At 58.4% G+C, this 15,320-nt stretch overlaps 1 protein-coding gene across 9 annotated transcripts in view; it reads right to left on the bottom strand.

Moving 5' to 3' along the window:
- SPEG (striated muscle enriched protein kinase) overlaps positions 1 to 15,320 on the bottom strand; it is a 58,738-nt gene that overhangs the window by 6,217 nt on the left and 37,201 nt on the right. For 6 of the 9 annotated variants that reach the window (XM_065930493.1, XM_065930492.1, XM_065930497.1 and 3 more), the window contains 16 exons: positions 14,906 to 15,112; positions 14,385 to 14,508; positions 14,096 to 14,271; positions 11,485 to 11,597; positions 11,026 to 11,194; positions 10,698 to 10,794; positions 10,396 to 10,596; positions 9,009 to 9,066; positions 8,360 to 8,437; positions 8,071 to 8,249; positions 7,541 to 7,567; positions 6,759 to 6,911; positions 6,540 to 6,582; positions 5,200 to 5,268; positions 2,962 to 4,963; positions 2,325 to 2,456 (listed from right to left, as the gene is read on the bottom strand). In XM_065930493.1, coding sequence (XP_065786565.1) covers positions 2,325 to 2,456; positions 2,962 to 4,963; positions 5,200 to 5,268; positions 6,540 to 6,582; positions 6,759 to 6,911; positions 7,541 to 7,567; positions 8,071 to 8,249; positions 8,360 to 8,437; positions 9,009 to 9,066; positions 10,396 to 10,596; positions 10,698 to 10,794; positions 11,026 to 11,194; positions 11,485 to 11,597; positions 14,096 to 14,271; positions 14,385 to 14,508; positions 14,906 to 15,112 — 3,828 coding nt within the window. Of the gene's footprint in view, positions 1 to 2,324; positions 2,457 to 2,961; positions 4,964 to 5,199; positions 5,269 to 6,539; positions 6,583 to 6,758; positions 6,912 to 7,540; positions 7,568 to 8,043; positions 8,250 to 8,359; positions 8,438 to 9,008; positions 9,067 to 10,395; positions 10,597 to 10,697; positions 10,795 to 11,025; positions 11,195 to 11,484; positions 11,598 to 14,095; positions 14,272 to 14,384; positions 14,509 to 14,905; positions 15,113 to 15,320 lie in introns of those variants that run through there. The other 3 variants (XM_065930499.1, XM_065930500.1, XR_010662423.1) reach the window with 3 other exon arrangements.

The following is a 15,320-nucleotide window of genomic DNA, read 5'->3' on the forward strand; positions in this document are numbered from 1 at the left end:
GCGAGTTTTTGAAACGGAAGGACACTGGGTCTGCATGACCTTGGACCATGTCTGTAAATTGAGGAAAATAATAACACCAAGCTCACAGAGTTGTCATGAGCATTCAAAGAGGCAAGTAAAGCACTTAGCAGATGTCTAACATATAATAAATGCTCATAGATGCTAGCTTCTATTGCTGTGATTATTATCTTGTTAACATGCCCGGTGGAGAAGCCAGGCACAGACCCCCAGAGAAAGAGGCTGTTTCAGCAAAGCTGGCTTCACAGCGGGCTGGTGAATGGGCCTACGGTAGGGCTGCAGATGGCCACTGTCTTTGCTCCAGGTCTTTGCTGGCCTGTGGCTCGTTAGTGCCCTAAGGATTTGCACTCCTGCTCCCTGGGAATGTCTTTTTAGAAAAATCCCATCCTGGTCTGGGGATGGTAGTGGTGGTGGTGGGGGGAGGTGGATTTCTTTCATGTGGACTGACAGTTAGATACACCTGGGAGCCCTGGCTCCTGCCTGTCTGCAGAACCAGCAGGGGGCGGGGTGTGGATGAGCTGGGAGAAGAGGATCTGCAGAAGAGGCTGACAGGACGTCAGCCTGCCCCTTTTCCCACTGTACCCCAGGGTTCCCCTAGGAGGGCTCCCACACCCAGGTGCCATCAACATAGAGGGAATGTGGTTTTGTCAATGACCACCTTCAGATCAAGGGAGGATACTGGGTAGTGGGGAGAGAGAGGGAGCCAAGGAGAAGGAGAGATGAAAGGTGACCCTGGTCCAGCTCTGCCAGTCCCGCTCACGATCCTACCAGGGGCCAGCCCGACTTGGGAAGGTGGACGTGAGACAGCCTTCTTCCCGAGGGGAGAAGGGCAGAGGCTGAAGTAAGAAGACACAGCCTCGGCAAGAAACCAGCTGCACAAGCAAAACAGTCGGGAGGGGGGCCCCAGATGGGAAGGTATCAACTGTCCCCAGGCCTCGGGCTGGTTTCTCTGTCTACGCAACACCCCCCACCCGCACCTCCTTCACTGCCCCTGCCCCCGCCATCTGGCCTCCCTCCCTCCTCTTCCCTCACTACAGCCCTCTCTACCCACTGCCTAGAGTGAGATGCCCAGGTTCCCCTGGCCAAGGAGGGACGAGGTCACATGTTCAGTCACGAGCCCTGCTGAGATGCATCTGGAACAGTTCTGAGTTTTATCGGAAACTGGAGAAGAGATCGGTGACTGATAAAGGCCCTGTATGTACCTTGGTGTGGTGGGCCTGCTCCTCTCTGCAGGTTGGTCTGGAAACCCTGGCCTCCTGAACTTCTGCCATCCATGAGTAATGCTCCCCACTTTCAAGTGGAGGACTGAGGTGACCCAGGGAGGAAATACCTCCCCTGCCGCAGCCCCGGGACATGTGGGCAGAGAGACAGACCAGGGCACATCCCAGGTGTTGCTCCCCCCAGCAAAGAGCCCCGTAGGAGGCTTGTCTGTGTGCATAGCCTTCGGTGGGGGCAGAGGGGATAGGGAGGGGCAATCAGGTGTTTGGGGCTATAGAAAAATGGAAGCTTGAAGGCACAGTCCAGACTGTGGACCTCTAGGCTGGGAGAGAAACAGTGTTTTTGGGAGCATGTTCACGGGCTTCCCAGATGGCTCAGGGGGTAAAGAATCTGCCTGCTAATGCAGGAGATTCAAGAGACGAGGGTTCGACCCCTGGGTCAGGAAGATCCCCTGGAGCGGGAAATGGCAACCCACCCCAGTATTCATGCCTAGAAAATTCCAGGGACAGAGGAGCCTGGTGGGCTATAATCCATGGGGTCGCAAAGCGTTGGATGCAAATGAGAACACACACAACAATCCTGTGTACACACAGCATCAGGGGGTGCTGAGGGGCAGGGAGTTCGATCCTGAGCTCCCTCAGAACCACACCCAGGGGCAGAGACCTTCTGGGGGGAGGGTGGCTGGCCAAAGAAAGGCATGAGTACAATGTCACAAAGACCCTTCTGGGCTCTGGGTGCAGAGGGTCATACGGTCCAACTTACTACCAGCTCTGTGACTTGGACAAGCTACTTAGCAGGGCTAAGCCTCTGTTCCCTCACCTGTAAAATGGGCAGATGACAAGACTAGCTCCTAAGCAAATGTGCGAGGGGTGAATGAGGCAATGCTTGTTAACTGCTTAAAGGACACTTGGTGCCACTAATTAACGACAGCTGAAGCTATTATGATCAATGCTGTTCTCTCCTGACTCCAGGCCCCCTCCACCACTGCCAGGGCTCCTCCAAGCCACAACTTGTAGCCAAGTTGTACCCGGCTATAACTTTTCCCTGGGGCTCGCAGGGGGGCTACTCACCCAGCAGGCCTGGATTACCTGACTCACTGCGCACATACTGGTGACCCAAATCCTCCTGGACACTGCCAGAGAGGTTTGGCTGTGACAACCCCTTGTCCTTCCGCAGCCGAGAGAGGCCCCAGCGTAGGCGGCTTCGACTTTCTGCAGGAGCTGTGAAGAATCAAGCCTGTGAGCGCTTGCCCGGCCTCTACCAGGGAACAGAGGACTTCTAGCCCTGACCCTTCCCTGGTGGTTCAGAGGTAAAGAATCTGCCTGAAATGCAGGAAACCCAGGGTTCAATCCCTGGGTCTAGAAGATCCCCTGGAGAAGGGCATGGCAACCCACTCCAGTATTCTTGCTTGGAGAATTCCATGAACAAAGGAGCCTGGCAGGCCACAGTCCACAGGGTCCCAAAGAGTCACAAAGACACGAAGCGACTAACACACAGCCTCGACTCTGGCCGACTCCTCCAAGAGCCTCTACCCTTCAGCCTCCCGCGGCCCCAGTCCTGCCAGTTCTGTCCTGGGGGCCTCCAGAAATGTCTCTGCTTCTTTGCGCTGGGAGTCCCTGGCCCTCTCCTTCTCAGCGCACCTGACATCCCAGCCCCGCATCCCCAGATCCCACCACACCTGTTTACATTTTCACCCTCCACTCGCCCCCGGGGGCCCCTTCTCACCCGAGGAGCCGGACGTAGCGCTGGCCTCGGAGCCCAGGGACTCCGCGGAAGGCGTGGCGGCGCCGGCTTGGGCCGCCAGCTGGTTGTGCGCGAGGCCCAGGCGCCGCAGACTTTCGCCCTCGGAAGTGGCCCTACGCAGCCGGCCGAACAGCGGCGTGCTGCGGTCTGAAGCGCCCCCTGAGTCCTCGCTGCTGCCGCTGCGCTGCAACCGGCTCGACAGCCGCTCCAGCGTGGAGCTGAGCCTCCGGCGCACCGTCAGCACCGGGGAGCCCCGCGCCGAGCTGCCGCCCTCCGAGCTCTCGCCGTCCCCGCCGCGGGGCTCCCAGGCCGGGTGGCGCTGCGCGGGCGGGGTCCGCCGCAGGCGCTGGGACAGCGACAGCGAGAGGCGGCGCACGAGGCCCGGCTCCCCGACCGCCCTGAGGTCCTGCACGGAGCGCGAGCGCTCGGGCCGTCGCACCAGCTCCAGCGGCGTGCCCGCCGGGCTGGGCCGGTAGATGCCGTCCTCCTCCTCCGCCCCGCGGAAGGGGCCGCGCTCCTCCGACCGCGAGCGGCTCAGCAGCCGCAGCCCCCGCGACAGGGGCGACTCCCGGCTGCGCTTGAACTTGGCCTCGAACACGGCCTCCGACTCCAGGTTCTCGATGCTGCTGCTGAGACTGCTCCCTGGCCTGCGGGGCACCGCAGGGACCCGGGCTTTCTCGGCTGGCCCAGGGGTTGCCCCGGCTCCCGGGAGCAGGCGCTTCTCGGAGGCTCCCGGAGGTGGGGAGGCCACCCTGGAGAACACAGCCGGGTGGGGCTTGGGCTCCAACCGAGATGCTGGAGACCGAGACACCGGAGATACGACTGTGCCCTGCGGGGGACCTTGCGCCTGGCCTGACAGCTGGAGCGACTGCATGATCTGGGCGTAGGGAGTGAGCGGAGGCGCGAGGGTTTGCAGAGCTGTCGGGGGCTGTGTGGGCTTAGGGGCCCGGGCTGGTTCTGGTGTGGATTCTGGGGCCTTCTCTTGGGCAGGCTGGGGTGCTGGGGGCTGTGCTGCCTCACTGGGGGTGACCACAGGAGGTTCTGAAGCTTTAGGGGTGCTGGGCTTGGCCACACTGGGCCGCACGGGGCTAGGTGGCTGGGCCTCGCTGAGAGCGGACAGAGAGGGGGACTCCTGCAGCTTGCGGGCCCCCAGCCGGGCCACAGGGATCTCAAGGGGTGCCCCCGCTCGGCGGTGCCGGCCCCGGGGCTCCGCCTCACCCTGCGAGAAGCTGCTGCTCTTCTGCAGGCCCCGAGCCTCAGGTGGGTGCTGGTGGTGGGGTGCTGCCTCGCTGGAGGCCGCCCGCGCCAGCCGGGGGTCCCGAGCCCGGCCCCCCAGGCTCTCCAGCAGTGGGCCTCTGAGGCCACTGACCTTGCCATCATCGGGGCCACCCCTCAGCAGCCGCTGGCGCAGGGCCTGCAGCCTCTGGGCATACTCGCCCTCTCCCAGGCCTCCTCGGGTCAGGCGGGTGGCCCCCGGGCTGGGGCTTCGGCGCTGCGGCAGCTCCACGGACGCTGCCTTGTGCAGGCCCCGGCCCGGTTCCCTCGGCCCGGCCCGGGGCAGGGCGCTCTCAGCCGAGCTGCCCCTGCGGAGCTCTCCCCGACGGGGGCTGAGCCCAGACGGGGACTCCTGGCCTGGGGAGGGGAGTGCCTGAGGGCTGGGGGGCTCCTGGTCCTGAGAGGGTGTCTTTCCTTGTTCCTGCCAATCCATGGGGGTGGCCACCCCAGCCTCCGGGGCCCCGAGGGCCTCATCCTCGGTGGGAATGTCAGTGAGGGACACCCGGGAGCCCGAGAACTCGGGCTGCAGAGGTCGGGGCACAGAGGGCAGCTCCTCCAGCTCTTCCTCTTCAGAGTCGGACGACGATGACAGCCCTCCACTAGGGGGTGGTCTTCGGGGCACGGCCACCCACACCCGCTCCGGGGGCGCCCGCAGCAGCTCCGGGATGGGGCGCAGCACCAGGTGGCACTTGTAGCTGATCTGGGAGCGCTGGAGACAGGGTGCCAGAGTCAGCCCTGAGGGCCCTCCAGGGCCAGACAGACCGCTCGGGCCCACCTCATCCCCAGGGGAGAAGGCTTAACACAGGCAGATGTGGCAGCTGAGAGAATTAAAAAGTGGATGAAGACAGATGCGCAGAAGTGAGAGCATCTGACAGAAAAGGCAGCATTAGAGAGAGAAAGTTGCAGAATGTTGAAGATGAAGAGGCGGGGCCCAGCCAAACTCACCTGCCACCTCCGCCGGGAGAGGAATAGCTTTAGGTGATCCGTGCTCACCTCTGCACCCTTTGCCTGTGCCTGTAAACCAAGAAAGAGGGCCTGAGGGAAAGTCCGCCATCTACTCTAACCCTTCAGCTTTGGCAGTGCAGAGATAATGTCTACAGGAGGGGACAGCAGATACAGCAGCATCGAGTCTGGGCTCCTGAGGCTCCCTTCCCAGGGGGTCTGTCACAACAACTCCCACCGTCAAGGTGCCCACATGTGGACAAATTCCCCCCTGAACCTAAATGGAGAGGCACCTCAGGCTTCCCACATGGTGCTAGTGGTAAAGAATCCGCTTGCCAATGCAGAAGACATTAGAGATGTGGGTTCAACCCCTGGGTCAGGAAGATCCCCTGGAGGAAGGCACGGCAACCCACTCCAGTATTCTTGTCTGGAGAATCCCATGGATGGAGGAGCCTGGTGGGCTAATGTCCATAGCGTTGCAAAGAGGCGGACACGACTGAAACTACTGAGCTCATGCAAGTACCGAGAGAGGAAATCGATGGCTCCCAGACTCCAGCCCATACGCCACGACTCAAGGCCCGATCATGGTACACTGGCTGCCCTGGAAGGCCTGTGCTCAGGTGTCTCACTTGAAACCTGCTCCCCAGTTTACCAGCTGTCTTCCTGAAGAGCCAGAGCCCCAGACATCTGCAGGCTTGGTGGGCCAGACCTCAGATGCTCTCCTCAGCCACCCACCCAGGCTGTCCTTTTCAGAGCTCGTTTCTGATCTAAGTGACCAGGCTTGTATTCCAAGCACAGATACCAGAATGACCTCAGCCTTCTGTTGACCCAGCACCGTTCTCCCTGAACAGTTTGCTTTGACTGGGTCATTTGCTGAACCCCTCCCTCTGCCTGGTGCTATGCCCTGCAGTGCTGGGGGTCTGAAGATGAGTGAGAACTGTCCACAGAGAATTCAAAACCAAGAGGACGAACCAGTCAGGCCACCCACCAACCACAGTATGCAGGACTCGGGCAGGACAGAGGTGAGCCCCAGGAGTGAGGACACCCAGGACTGGTCTCGGGAGCCAAGGAGAACTCTCATGAGGATGCCTAGGATGTTGGGGGGGTGGGTCAGACCTGTGCCTTACAGTCTGTGATACCCCAGTTTGAGCCTCAGATTCCTTATCAGCCAAAGCGGAGTGATAGAGCTATTGTGAGGCTAACAGATTATACGTAATCTGTAACAGATTATAAGTAAATAAAATGCATAGCATGGTTACTACACACAGGAGGGACTCAATAAACGGAGCTGCTAATAATGTTCTCTCCTTCCACCTCTTCTACCACCACTTCGCAAGACTCACTTTAAACCAAGGATGTTCGAGGGTCTCCTCTGCAGTAGGCCTCCTGTAAAGGAAGGAGTATTAAAAAGGCATTTATCATTCATTCATTCAGTAAATGTTTGGGAAAATGGGGCCCCTAAGGAGTTGGGGGACTGACTGTCTACAGGCAAAGCCTTGGGCCGGAGCAGGGGCGGCGTGAGGGAGCTCTGCAGCGGGGAGGCTCCTGGGCCTCGTACTCACAGCCGGTCACGCACAAGCACTTTGATGAGGAAGCCCCTGGCCTCCCTGCTCAGGCTCAGGAACGTGGTCTCCTCGAAGGCCACGTTGTAGTTTCGGATGTTCATCAGTGTCGTCCGATCGTTTTCCCCAACGAATGGGGAGATTCCCGTCAGGCTGCAGGGGTGGAGAGGGCTGGAGTGAGAGGGGGCCTGGGGCTGAGAGGAGACAGAGTAGGATGCCCACAGGAGCACAGGGCTGGGGACGGGAGTGGGCGGGGGGCTGGGTGAATCCAGGCAGAATCTTGCAGATTTTTGCCTGTCCTGCCCCTTCTCGTCCCCCTAATGGCAGCACTGCCTTGAGCCCTGGGCAGGCAGACCCCTGCCCTCGGCCCACGCTCTAGCATGCCTCTGCCAGCCCTCCCCCAGCCGCGGCCTGTCCCTGCAGAGAGGCGTCTGTGCCAAGGGGATATGCCCCCGGAGCCTGGCCTTTCCCTTTCTAGCCCATCTTCTGGACTGGTCCCCTGTCTTAATAGCACTGAGTCAGCACTGGCCTTCCCAAACATGCTATCAGTGCGTCCGCCCCTCATGGAGGCACGTGGTGGTGGACAAAGCTTGGGCACGCAGGCAGGGTGTCCACGTTTATGCTCGTGAGCCCCCTTCCAGGGCAGGAAGCAGCCAGGGTATGGAAGAGAAGGGGCAGGCTGCAGCCCTCAAATGTTCTGTTACCCCAGGCTCTGCTAACGTTTGGACCTGCTACGAGAAACTGGTAGGAGACGGGGTTCCTGAGAGCAGAGGGCTTCTTACCAGAGGAAGGCGACGACACCCACGGGCCTGTGGGGAAAGGAGAGTGAGCGGGTAAGAGGCCAGCCCCACCCCACCAGAAGTGAGCGATCCTCTCACTACCGCTGATCGACTGAAGAAGGGTCCTCCCTGTGAACACTGCCATGGATAAACAGGCACAGGGGCGCCTCCTTTGGGGGACACCCTGAACCCAGAGGTCACGACGTGCCTGGAGGACTCAAGGATCATGGCAGGGCTGGCCTAGGAAGCCTGGAGGAATCTGGGGACCAAGAGACTGTGCCTGCTTCCCTGGTGGGGAGGCCCAGCACCCAGGACTACAGGGCTGAGGCCTTGAGTGGTTAGGTCGGCCCTGCGGGAGGAGAGGGAGTTAGTAACAAGGGCAGGAGACCTGTGAGCAAGGTCAGCAGCTGCCTGTCAGAGAAGGCAGGCATCCGGGCTTAGTAAAGCTCCTCTCTGCCCCTGAGTGAGTCCTCAGCATGGCATGGGGGGAAGCTGCCCCGGCCCACCCCAGCAGCCCAGCATGCCAACGTTACCAGATGTCAGTGACTCCAGACACAGGGGTCTGGTTGACAATCTCGGGCGCCACGAACTCAGGTGTGCCATACTGGCAATACTGGGGCTCTCCTGGTGTCAGCTCCTGAGCGTTCCCAAAGTCACAGATCCTCACCTGCTCCTCGCCCTCAACACCATCCCACACCAGCAAGTTCTCGGGCTGCAGGACACAAGGCGAGACATGGGAGCTGAGGGCTGAGGGGAGCCTCAGCCACCCCAGGGCCTGGCTCCCACAGGTGCTGCCTGCTCCCACCCCCACCTGCATCTCACCTTGACATCCAGGTGCAGCACGTGGTTCTCGTGTAAGTAGCCTATTCCTTCTAGCACCTGGCGCATGTAGGCCCGGATCTGTGGAGACAGGAGGCCCAGAGTCCGGGGAGTATTATGTTTGATCACCACCAGGGCTGTGGCAAGAAGCCAGGCTATGCCTTGGAAGTGGCCTTCAGGAGGGGGCCGAAACACAGGCTTGGGGTTACTGAGGTTCAGGGTTCCCATGGACAGCTGCACAGGCTGAGCAGAACACAATTAGAGGAGGGCACCATTTACATGCTAATAAGGAGAATTGTGCAGTGCACAATTTGTACAACCCTACACGGCAGGATAGCACTGAGACTGAGTGAGTCTGTATGGGGCTCCTTCTGGGGTAACGTCGAGTGACCTTTATGTGAGGAAGACCGAAAAACAACAGAGCTGGGGGCCAGGGTGGGTGCTGAGATTTACAGAAGACAGTGCAAGTCCCAGTGTGGGGCCTGCTCTGAGCAGGGAAGGAGGCTCTGCTGCCTGTCTAACAGTGCTATCCACACCACCTTGGCCTGTTTATGGGCACAGATGGCATGCCCGGGATGCACCCCTCGGGTCTCAGAGCTCAGGTGGGTGAACGCTGGTGCCCAGCCTGGCCCCTCCCACCCACTGCCCTCACCTCAGACTCACACACGGTGGGTTTCCTGGCCATTCGCTCCAGAAGCTCCTCTGTGCAGCTGTGTCCTGGATCAAGGAGAACAGTGACCACTGCCAACAGCCGGGCCCACCTTAGGCGGTGCCCTCCATTCCCAGAGCTCCGGTTGGGTCCCAGCTCAGCACAGGGTTCTCTTTCCCCCAAAAGCACATCTGCTACCAGTTATCAACTGCATCTTCCCCTTCCCCTGTCATCCGGGTGCGTAGATGGGACAACCCTGCTTGAACTCTCACTTGCTGTGGGATCTCAGGCAAGTCATCTAACCTCTCTGAGCCTAGGTTCCTGCCAGTGTCAAATAGGGATAATGTTCTTCTCACCTACCCTGTGAAGTGTCTGTAAGGCTCAAGTTGGAGCAGCATTTTGTTGCCTGTGGATGGAACCTCTTGACTCTATTTGAGAATGACTCAGAAGGCCCACGACACATAATAATTTGTCATTTTGCTGAGGTCTGGGTTCTAACAGTGCAGACTAGGAAGCTAGTGTGTAAGACATGGTCACCCTGCTCGTGGCAGTCACAAGCCACTAGCATCCTTACCTCAGTGTGACTTTAACTACAGCTCTTATGAAAGAATAAAATCCGTCTGTATGAGAAGAGCCTCCCAAATAAAACCAAGTATTAACGTGTATCTGAAATGCGGTTGCTGCAAATGTTTGGATATACTGTACTGCATTTCATGATAAAAATCATGTTCCTCTTGCCATCTGTGTGATCTTGGGTGAGTTACTTTCTCTCTCTACACCTTAGTTTCATCATCTATAAAATGGGGAAAACAAAATTCCGAGAGATAAATATATATGATGATGAAACAGATATTGGTAAAGCTCCCAGAACACTGCCAGGCACAAATCAAGTACTTTGTAAATTTAAGGTAAAAAATGTTGGTCTTCACACACATCTCCAGACTCCATTCTGTGAAGTGTTTATAAGATGTCTTGCACTTCCCTGGGGGTCCAGTGGTTAAGAACCCACCTGCCAGTGCAGGGGACACGGGTTTGATCCCTGGTCCGAGAAGATCGCACATGCCTCCGAGCAACTAAGTCTGTGTGCCACAACTCCTGGAGCCCATGCTCTCTAGAGCCTGTGCTCCGCAACAAGAGAAGCCACTGCAATGAGAAGCCTGTGCGCTGTATCAAAGAGTAGCCCCTGCTTGCTGCAGCTAGAGAAAGCCTGCACGCAGCCACAAAATAACCCAGTGTAGCCAAAAATAAATAAAAATTAAAAAAAAATAAAGATGCCTCGAGAAATCCCAGTTGACGGGACCACTTTGTAAAGTGTGAAACATGTTGCTAATTGGCTGTTCCAAGGACCAGTTGTTCAGGCCACCCACCCACCCAGCCTGTCCCAGGATACAGCTCGGTGACGATGACCAGTCCCCGGCGCCTCTCGAAGGCCTCGTGGAAGTAGAGGACACAGTCGTGCTGGAGCCGGGCCAGCAGCCGGGCTTCCCGCCATGCTGATGCCTTTGGCTTGGCCTGACTGGGGATGAACTTGGCTGCAAACTCCAGTCCAGAGCTTCGCTCCACTACACGGCGCAGGTAGGAGAAGGCACCCCTGGGTGAGGATGCGAGGAGAGGACGGGGCTCAGGTGTTGCTGAGCCTCAGGCCCAGCCTCTATCGGCCCCCAGATACCATACCCACTCTGAGCCCCACACCTGCCGATCTCCTGGTGGATGTCATAGAAGTCGCTGAGCCTCCTTCCTCGCTGCTCCTCATCTTCCCCAATCCCTTCCACCTCCATAGCTGTCTGGGCTAAGGAAGAGATGCCTGGTGTTAGGTGGGGAGGACAAGACAAGGGACGGGGCAGAGACGCCTGGGCGGGGCAGACGGAGGGCACAGAAGAGAAGTGCGGATGTTGGAGCTGGGGCTGGAGGAGGGAATGGTCTAGAGTGAAGGGCTGGGCGAATGCTTCCCGGTCGGGGGCCCACATCATTGGATCCCTGGGTGAGCACTCGGCATTGCTCCCCTTGAGTTCCAGCCCACCTGACTGCACAGCCAGCTCTGCTTTGCAGGAGACTTCGCCAGCCAGGTTACGGGCCGTGCAGGTGTAGACCCCTCCATCCTGGGCTCCCGCGCTGAGCACCACCAGGGAGCACTCGTTCTCCTCGTACACGAAGCTCACGTGGTTGCTCTCGGTCAGCAGCGCCTCGTCCTGCAGAGGTGGCCGTCACCCCAGCCCAGGCCTGGCTTCCTGTCTGCCTGGGACCCAGTTCTACCTCCACACCAGAGACCCAGTCTCACCCTGCCCTCAGGGCCTAGTGCTAGCTCCCCTAGGGGCCTGGCGCCACCCTTGTTTCCCAGCATCACCAACGCCTCTGGGTCCCACTTCCTCCTCCTCTCTGTCCAGGCTTCCCTGATCCCCTCCACACCCCCCAGAAAGTCACCCGTCCATTCCCCCCACCTCCACCCATGCTCGGAAGGAGGCTGCAGCCAGCCTCTGACCTTGTACCACATGATGTCCGGCAGGGGCTTCCCGTCCACCACCACGGCGAAGCGAGCCGTCTCTCCAGCCCCCACCTCCACATCCTCCATGATGGACTCAAACCGAGGGGCCTCTGAAACACGGGCGGTGGTGGTGGGGAAACAGAACGTGGGGATCACAAGGGCCTCCCTCCTCAGCCCCTCTCTGAGCCTTCCCTCAGGCAGAACATCAGACTCCGCCCCCCTCCCACACCCCTGAGTCCCAACACCCACCCTGGGGCTCTTAAACTTGGCCGAAGAACATGAATTCCTGGCCTGAACCAAGCACTCTCCCTGTAAATCTAAACGTGATGTTCTGCAAATCACGGGAAACCTCAGCCAGGGGGTGCAGCCTTGCTTTGTTGGGCTCTCAGGATTCATTGGCCAGCTTTGAAATTAGGAAATTGTCACACACAAAAGAAATCTGGATTTCCTGCCTCTATTGGAAAAACAGGACTGGCTGTCCTGAGCTGCTTCCTTCACTGCATTAATGGGCTGTTGCAGAGTGGCCCGACACTGCCCCCTGTGGGTGGTGGCCCTCAGCACAGTCCTGCTGCAGGCCTCTCTGACGGTACCCATCGGGGGCCAGTGGGCGGCTCAGTCTGTGACCCCAAGTGGAGTTCACGGATGGCACAGCCTCCATCTTGAGGTTTTCTCTCTGAATCTTATTTAAATATTTAAGGAACCTTCTTGCCATCTGGAAGATGGCAAGATGAATAGTCACCGATTCTCAGTTTAGTTCTCCCCCATGTGACTGATTTTATTCTCCACACATATCATGTTATTTCCTGGTTAAAGCAGCTCCTAATTCTCATGATGGAATTCAATACATATTCCAATGTGCTTGTGTTTTTTTGGAGAAACTTCTGGTGCCCTCCCCCTCCTTTCAGAGTGTTGGAGGATCTGGGCTTTAAGGGGAGTAGGGGGGAAAGCAGGGGTGCTGGGCGGGGAGCCGCAGGCACACAGCTCGACCTCTGCACCGAACAAAAGGGGCAGCATCCTGGGGAAAATGTATTCACGGCCCAGTGTGGAGGGAAGGAACCACTCCACCTGCCTGGGGGACGGGGGTGGGCACAACAGAAAGGGGTGTGGTCCAAGCCCAGGCCTGCTTTAGCTCTGGCAAATGGGACTCAGTCTTCCTCAGTCACTGCCCCACCCAGGCTGGCTGCTGCTCTCTCAGTGTCCAGGGCCCCCCCCCCCAACCCCTGGGCTCCTCCTACACCTGGGAAGAAAGATGAATCCTACAGGTGATACTAATAAGGAGCAAGTGGTTGGCACTTCCCTGGTGGTCTAGGGGTTAGGACTCTGCTTCCTGGGGCTCAGGTTTGATCCCTAGTTGGGGAACTGAGATCCCACAAGTCATGCAGTATGACCAAAAACCTCCCCCAAAACAGAAAAAATCACAACCAAGAAGCAAAGGGGTGGCTGAGTGGGAAGTGCCGGGGTGGGGTAGGGTGGGAGGATGCGGGGCAGAGGGGAAAACAGAAAATGGAAACCAGGGACCCAGACCACCCCATCCACCATCCGCAGCAGGACCAGAAGGGTCCCCATATCTCCTCCTCACACACCCTACGGCCACCTCTCTCCCACTTTAAAGCTGCCCGTCCTGCCCTCTAGCAATCTGGTCCCTAGTCTGCTGGGTATGGGATGGAGGTGGTGGCAGGGGTCAGTCTACGAAGGTCAAAAGGATCAGAAAGTTTCAAGTGGACTTCAACAATTTCTTTAAAGCACCAGAAGATGCACATTTACTCCGTGATAAGATGGCCTGTGCTAACTAAAATGTCACTGTCTTTGCATTTGCTTGGAATCTTATCTACTCAGCAGGTAACTGTTTGCTCACGCTGATCCGAAGTTCTGAGTGGCAGTTACATGTGTCTAGAGTTAATTAACAAACCGGAAAACAAGACAATTACTAGTTAATGCAGGCTACGGTCTGAGAGACTACATCTTGAAAGGAGAAACCTCACTGCAAAGGTTGGGAGGCTCTGTCAAACAGGTTTGTGCAAAAGGGCAGCAGCCAGGATCCCAGAGCTGGGAGTCTGGTGATAAGATGCTCTCACTTGCGCCTTTTTCTACACCTTCATCCCCCCCCTACGCACACTCCTCCAACCCCCGCCCCTGCCCCCACCCCCACCCCAGTTTGTTATTCTGGAAGTACTATTTCCTGCTATGTTTAACACAGGAGCTAGGAACACTGTCTGGCTTTGGAGTAGGGCATCCAGGCTTGAATCTTAGCTCCTGACTTATTATGTTGTGTGACTCCAGGCCTGTTACTTAGCACATTCTCAGTTTCCCCATCTGTAAAATGCAGATAATAGCTGACTCCATCTCGCAGGGTTGATCTAAATATTAAATGAATAATAAATGTAAGGTACTCAACACCGAGCCTACCACATACTCAATAAATTCTCAATAAATATCTTATTAGTACTAGTACCATTATTTTTACTACTAGTGCAGTTATCATGGTCATTAGATGGACAAGTCTGAGCAGAGGCACCTAGGATGGTCAGGTGGGTGTGTACCCCTGGGGGATGAGGAGAGGCCTGCGGGCCTCAGAGCAGGGAGAGATAAAGACGCCGCAGTCACCCACCTGCCAGCTCCAGGGTGACCGAGCAGGCCTGTGTGCCGTGGCGGTTGCGAGCAGTGCAAGTGAGGGCTCCCAGGTCCCGGGGGCTCACCCGGCAGATCCGAAGAGAGTACTGGTCGTCATCCGGCTGGCTCAGCTCGTACACACCTGCCCGGGCCTCTAGGAGGGCCCCTCGGCAGCTGAGGGACACAGGACGGGGCGGTCACCCAGGATCCACCCCCAGGGAGGTCAGCCTGGCCGGCTGGAGCCAGGCACCTCACGTGAGGAGTAGGGCAGGCAAGGCAGGGCCCACCTCCTCCAGACGACCTGAGCCTCCACATGGTTGAAGGTGACGGTGACACTGGCGGGCTGTCCCTCCACCACATACACGATGTCTGGCTTGTCCAGCACGGCGGGTGCCTCCTCCAGGGGTGGGCCTGGGAACAGGAGGGCTGGCTCAGTGCTGAGCCTGACATCAGATCCTCAGCACCCACTGCTCTTGGAACCCTCCCCATCACCATGTGAGCTCCATTTTTTTATAGACCAGGAAGCTGAGGTTCAAAGAGGTTTAGCAGCTCGTCTAGGGAACTCAGCCAGGAGTGGCAGAGCTGGGATTGGACCCCCAACTCCCCTGACCCAGAGCCTCAGCCTCAACCACAGTGCGTGCAGCTTTCAGGAGGGAGAAGGAAGCACTCTTGACAGGCAGGGGGTGTGCACAGCCACGCCAATCCTGCCAGTTATTGCATCCACACCAGCCCTGGAGACTCCTCCACGGACACCCAGTCCCCTGGCCCGATGGCTCTGGCCTGCCCCCTCCAGAAACACCAGACTCACCACGCTCCAGCAGCTGCACGGGCTCAGACGGGGGCGAGGGCTTGCTGCTGCTCTTGATGGTGGTGCTGAGAACCCGGAAGACGTGCTGGACCCCCTTTCGCAATCCGGTGGCTGCCCACCCGGGCTGCCGCAGGCCCGTGACCAGCGCCGTCCACTGGTCTGAGCCCAGCACCTGGTGCTGCACGGTGTAGGTCAGGGCATCTGGGTCTGGTGGGGAGGCAGCTGCTAGAGGCGGGCCTGGTTGGGGTGCCCCCCGCCCCCGTTCTGCTGGCTCGGGACCCAGGGACTCATCATCAGTCTGGTCTGAGGACCTGCCTCAGTTTCTCCTGTCACTTCTGCCCGTTCCCCCACCTGCTCCTGCCCAACCACAGGTAGGGGAAGGCTCAGAGCCCACGAGGTGTCAGGCATGCAGTCC

Source organism: Muntiacus reevesi, chromosome 3 (genome assembly GCF_963930625.1).
Source record: "Muntiacus reevesi chromosome 3, mMunRee1.1, whole genome shotgun sequence".
Taxonomy (NCBI): Eukaryota; Metazoa; Chordata; class Mammalia; order Artiodactyla; family Cervidae; genus Muntiacus; species Muntiacus reevesi.